This window comes from Beta vulgaris, chromosome 3, assembly GCF_026745355.1.
Source record: "Beta vulgaris subsp. vulgaris cultivar EL10 chromosome 3, EL10.2, whole genome shotgun sequence".
Classification (NCBI taxonomy): Eukaryota; Viridiplantae; Streptophyta; class Magnoliopsida; order Caryophyllales; family Amaranthaceae; genus Beta; species Beta vulgaris.
Window position 1 is genome coordinate 44,396,946 of NC_079204.1, and position 5,631 is coordinate 44,402,576.

Sequence of the window (5,631 nt, forward strand, 5' to 3'; positions counted from 1 at the left end):
GGATTCGTCCTCTTCCTCGAACAATTTCGGCCGCTCAAAGGGTTGGTGCTAACCCTAGAACAGAGGGCCTAACTTCCTCGGCATCTTCTAGAGTTGGTCCTATCTTGGCCGGGCATGCATTCTTTATCTTTAGCCATGGACGGCAAAGTCAGACGACCCAGTCTTTACCTGTGCAGGGTAATCTGGCGCGCGTCAAGCAAACGGCTCGCATCAGAAGAGGGGTAACCATGCCGGCCTCTAGCTCTGAAAGGGAGGAATCCACTGGGTGAATTCCAGCCGAAGGAGAACGAGAGACCCAGAGCGCTCGTCCTGCCTACCAAACTCCTTCTCCTGAACATGCCGAGGAGGAACCAGAAATCAGGGGCTCCCCAGAGGTAAGCCCGTCCACACATAGGACGATCTCAGATGAGCCGAGGACGGCTAGCTCTTCTGACCCTGCTAGTGGCTCAGAGGAGCCATCAACCACTTCGTCTGAAATAAGACGGCGGCTAGGTCCCCTTTCTGACCCTAGGTTCATCCTGGCCGATAACACATGGCTGGGACGATTAGGCTCGGACCTTAGACCTTTTTCAGTGGTTATGCCCATGCCTGGCTACCACTTTGTCCTTCCCGGCCGAGAGGACACTATTTTCAGTGCTCCTCCCGGCCATTTTGCAGTTTATCGGCTGGCATTAGATGCCGGCCTGCGCTTTCCCCTTCACCCTTTCATCAGCCAACTTCTTCAGTATTACGGCATAGGACATAATCAGCTTGCCCCTAACTCTTGGCAAAACATCCTTACCTTTCTGGCCGTCTGCAACTTAAAGGGAAAGGACCCTTCTCTGGCCGCTTTCACCCATATTCACTACGTTGCCAAGGTCCCTAGGACCATTGAAGGAAGCTGGCTGAGCGTGTGCAACCGTCAAGGATTCTTGACGTCTTGGGATAAGACTTCCAAGATGCACTCATGGAAGGGCGAGTTCCTCTTTGTCCAGGCGCCCAATAAAGCGGTGGCAAACCGTCTTCGGTATTTTAGCCGGACAACCACAAATACTGGACGGATGGCCTCATACCTGGAACTGGAGAGTAACTCTGCCGAAGAGATGGTGGAGTACTTCCGGGTTTCGGAGTATACTATGGAAGATGTTTCTTTCAAGGGTCCGTCCAATTGGATTCCTTTTAAGGAAATGTTTTACCATGACAACTTCCTAGTCGCTGCCGGCTTACGGCAGGACGAGGACAGAGGTATATCAACTAAGAATCTTCCAAGTAAAAATTTCTAGACTTGCTTATCATTCATCCAACACTTGTTTTATTCCCTTTTGCAGATTCAGCCAGGAGCAAACTAAGGAAGTCTTGGATTGGAGACATGAGCTCGTCCAGATTTGCGGATACTCTATGGAAGGAGTACAGTAAGTCAGGTGCCGAAAAGAGGGCCGACACTCTGGTAAGCTATTGTATATGTATACATTTTTTTTTTTTTTTTTTTTTTTTGCTGGCCGTCTGCTACTTTGGAGGGTAACCCGTCAAGATGGTGCCTGGACGACTTGTCTACCCATGGGGCAATTCGTCCAGAGAAACACAGGACGAGCTAACTTCTCAAGAAGCAACTCGTCTAGATTGATTTCTTGACGGCTTGCCTCTTAGGGGACAGTCCGTCTGGAGTAGCATAGGACGAGTTACTCATCTGAATAGCAACCCGTCCTGGTTGATATCTTGACGGTTTGCCTCTTCGAGGGCAGTCCGTCTAGAATAGCTTTGGACGAGTTACTCATTTGAGGAGTAATTCGTCCTGGTTGACACCTGGACGTTTGCCTCTTCGAGGGCAGTCCGTCTAGAATAGTGTTGGACGAGTTGCTTATTTGAGGAGCAATTCGTCCTGGTTGATATCTTGACGTGCATTCTAATCTTTTCCTTTTTCAGAAAAATCCCCAACTTCTAAAGCTTTGGCCGAGAAAGCCGCAGCAAAGAAACGGCCGGCCGGCACCAGTGAGGCTCCTCCCTCAAAAAAGGCCAAGGGCTTTACTGCTAAAAGAGGAAGACCACACGGCCGGTTCCCAAGGTCGTCATCGAGCTACCGGCCAAGGAGGAGGCCAAAGAAGAGCCGGCTGAAGCTGACTCCCGGGCCCTCGTGGCCTATACTGGTCCTGCGAGCAGCCCACACCTTCACAACCTGACGAGGTTGTCATATTGGAGGATGCTGGACAATCTTCTCAGCCGGACACGGCTGTGGACGGTCCGCCTTTTCTGGGCCTGTGGCCCAACTCGTAGGCCAGATGCCGGCTGCGTATAGGACGGCTTCCCGTTCCTCTGGTGAGTCTTACTATTCCAACGTAGTTAGAACACTACGGGTTGGCGGGCGTCCGATGAGTCCGTCCAACAAACAGACCGTGGTTATTCCCATCAGGTGTACTGACGAGTCTAACCTTTCAGATAAAGGGAAGGGTCCAGCTGTTGACGGCTCCCCTAGCCTCTCTGACGATGAATCTTCTCCAGCTTTTGGAAAGATGTCTTCGTCCGATCGTGAGAAGCTCAAGACGGAGCTGTTTAAGTGCTTTCCCGAACCTTATATCAAGGGGTTAAGGGGAGCATCGTCTGGGCATGTAGGTTACATGTCTCAGCTTGCTGCCGAGGTACGTCTTTCTTTTTCTAGACGCTTATGTTTTATACTTGACATTTATTTCCTTTTTTCATCCGTCCTGACATGCCTTATCCTTTCATGTGTTCAGCTTTTTGCTCGCAGCATGATAACAGAGGACTGGGCAAAGGAGCTCAGAAAAGAGAATAAGAAGCTCGTCCACGATGTGACGGCGGCTGCTGATCATGCCCAGTTTGCTATGGCCCAGCAAGAGGTGCTGCATCAGCAGACCAAGGTTGCGTTGGAAAAACGGTCTGCCGAGCTAGAGTCTCAGATCAAAGTCTACCTTCTTCGGTTGACGGAGATGCTGGACGAACGGGCTTCATTGGAACGTGTCCTGACGGACGAGAGGAACTCAGTCATGACGATGGCTGCTGATTTTTTCAAGAGAACCTCGTCCTTAAGGTCAAGAACCAAGCCCTTCGTACTGAGGTGGCCGAGACCATTGCTGGCGCCAAAGAGGCTATGAACACCGTCATAGATACCTCAAAGGAATGGGCAGTGCAAGCTTTTGGCATGATGGCCGAAGAAGAGGATATCCCCAGATATGCTCGTCGGCTGGCGTTCCAGGAGGCTTTGCATAAGGCGACTATATCCGGAGCCGACCCTCCCGTTTTTGAAGAATCTTCTGAAGATGAAGAGGGGGAGGACGATGCTGAGGCCCAGGATGAAGAGGACAATGATCCTCCTGCCGCTTAGTTCCTTTGTTGTATCTTGGCCGTGAGCCATTTGTAATTTTCCTCCTTTTGTACTTAGATGAATTTAGGTTGTAATCATCTTTTTTACATTTATGAAAAGCTATCTTTTTCAATCTCTCTTGTTCTATGCTTTACTGTTTTTGACATATTACCTTACAACCTCATATCTATTACAAGTACAAAAACAACCCGTCATAATATTTGGCTGGTCTAATCAACTCTTTTGGCCGATCTCATCCATTACTATTATTAAGGCCAAGTATAAAAGTATCTCGTCAATCATTCTGATCTGACCCAGTAGCTCTTTTCTGGACGTTCATAACCAGATGCTCAAGCATACTTGTAATTTTTAAATTTCCAAGTATAGAAGTTTGCTCGGCCAGAGCCCGGGTTCCGTTCGTCCTTGGACAAAGACTTAGTTAGTTTATAAATTATGCCCCTATATGCCCCCCTTCTTGGACGAAGAGTTTTTATAACTTTTTCCTGTTCAAGAAGGAGTTGAGAAGATAATTTTTAAACTAGGACAAGTGGTTTATGCGAGAAGCAACTCGTCCAAGCTAATATTCTGACGGGCTGCTTCTTTGGAGAGCAACTCGTCTGAATGATAGTTGGACGAACTGATTCTTTTGAAAAACTCGTCCATCATGAAATAACTTGTTCCTTTACTAAGGTTGTTATTTCGAAGTTTTGTGGCTTTTGGACGGACAGTAAGATACCTTTACTAAGGCGTCTTATTTCCAGCCGACCTTGTTCAGGAGATGTTTAACTCTTTAAGTAAACAACCGGCCAAATCTGACATGCTTTATCCGTTTAAGAATGATAACATGTTCAGCCGAACTCCTAATGAAAGGTGCATTGTCTTTTTGCTTTGTAAAATTAGTTAGCTTTTGACGTTAGTATGTAACTTAAGCAAACAATTAAAACAAAGTCATAGAGAAGTAGAATTGTATTATATGAAGTTTGCTTGACGGATAGTCAAGGTACATGTCTACATTCTACTTTTTCATTGTAATGCATTAGGAAAAGATTACAATTTAGCTGATGCTCTAAACAAAGTATTTCTTCAAAGTGTCAGAATTCCACGTCCTAGGAAATGGACGTCCGTCCAATCCTTCAAGACGAAAGGTACCATTCTGAACGACTTCGATTATCTTATAAGGGTCCTTCCCAGTTAGGAGTAAGCTTGCCTAACTCTTTGGCTCGGCCGACCGCTTCCATTTTTCTTAGGACGAGATCTCCCATCTTTAAGGACGTCTAGCAACCTTTTGTTGAAGTCTCTTGCCATTCTTAACTTATATAGTTGCATCCTCAGCAGAGCATTGCCCCTGACTTCAGGAACTAAGTCCAAAGCCGTCCTAAGAGCTGCCCAGTTAGCATCTTCTGAGTACATCATTACTCTTAAGGTGGGTTCCTCAACTTCAATAGGAAGGACAGCCTCAGAGCCATAAACCATCATAAAGGGAGTCTCTCCTGTGGAATTCTTGGCCGTCGTCCTAATTGACCATAAGACCAGCTGCAATTCTTCTACCCAAAGCCCCTTTGCATTGTCTAACTTCTTTTTTATTCCGGCCGAAAGGATCTTGTTAAAGCCTCCACTTGCCCATTAGCCTGTGGATGAGCTACTGCTGCAAAGTGAGCTTTAATTGCTTGGTCGGCCAACCATTGACGAAGCTTGGGTGTTTCAAATTGTGGCCCATTATCAAAGACGATCGACTGGGGCATGCCAAACCTTGTAATTAAGTTCTTCCAGATGAACCCTTTGACATCATTGGTGGTGATACCTCCTTAATGCTTCAGCCTCAACCCATTTTGTAAAGTAGTCTACAGCTACTATTACAAATTTCTTCTGGCCGGCAGCAATAGGAAAAGGCCCAAGAATATCCATCCCCCATTTAGCAAAGGGAAGAGGAAAGAGAATGGGCGTCAAGAAATTGGACGGCTTTTGAGGATATTACCATGCTTTGGCAACTATCACACTTCTTGGCATAGAGGAGTGCATCTTCTTTTAAGGACGGCCAAAAGTAGCCCGTCCTGAGAGCCCTTTCTGCCAAAGCTCTTCCTCCAATGTGAGAAGCACAAGCTCCCTCATGCAACTCCTTCAAAACGTCCAGACCTTCCTTTCGGCTGATGCACTTGAGAAGAGGCGATTATAGGATTTTTTGTATAAGGTCTCATTCCATAATTCAAACCACTTGTCCCTAGCTCTCACATACTTGGCCTTAATGGGATCAAGAGGCAGACGGCCGGTTTTCTTGAACTCAATGATTGGACTCATCCACTCATCATCTCGGCTGAGAAACAGCACTTCTCCGGCCT

The 5,631-nt window shown here is 47.0% G+C and overlaps 2 protein-coding genes across 2 annotated transcripts; both read left to right on the forward strand.

Moving 5' to 3' along the window:
- Positions 1-399: 399 nt before the first annotated feature.
- Positions 400-1,700, forward strand: LOC130590737 (uncharacterized). Its single transcript, XM_057393270.1, has 2 exons — positions 400-1,224; positions 1,308-1,700. Exons 1-2 carry the CDS (start codon positions 579-581, stop codon positions 1,499-1,501), a joined length of 840 nt encoding a protein of 279 aa, XP_057249253.1. The 5' UTR covers positions 400-578; the 3' UTR covers positions 1,502-1,700.
- A 532-nt stretch (positions 1,701-2,232) lies between these two features.
- Positions 2,233-3,086, forward strand: LOC125495698 (uncharacterized). The gene is made up of 2 exons (XM_057393390.1): positions 2,233-2,612; positions 2,709-3,086. Exons 1-2 carry the CDS (start codon positions 2,256-2,258, stop codon positions 3,084-3,086), a joined length of 735 nt encoding a protein of 244 aa, XP_057249373.1. The 5' UTR covers positions 2,233-2,255.
- Positions 3,087-5,631: the final 2,545 nt, after the last annotated feature.

What these genes read in the sequence shown, in the direction of transcription:
- LOC130590737 (XM_057393270.1), top strand. Translation starts at nt 579, where the DNA reads ATGCCCATGCCTGGCTACCACTTTGTCCTTCCCGGCCGAGAGGACACT. An exon ending in ACGGCAGGACGAGGACAGAG is followed by an intron (nt 1,225 to 1,307) that starts GTATATCAACTA and finishes TCCCTTTTGCAG; the next exon opens with ATTCAGCCAGGAGCAAACTA.
- LOC125495698 (XM_057393390.1), top strand. Translation starts at nt 2,256, where the DNA reads ATGCCGGCTGCGTATAGGACGGCTTCCCGTTCCTCTGGTGAGTCTTAC. An exon ending in TGTCTCAGCTTGCTGCCGAG is followed by an intron (nt 2,613 to 2,708) that starts GTACGTCTTTCT and finishes TCATGTGTTCAG; the next exon opens with CTTTTTGCTCGCAGCATGAT.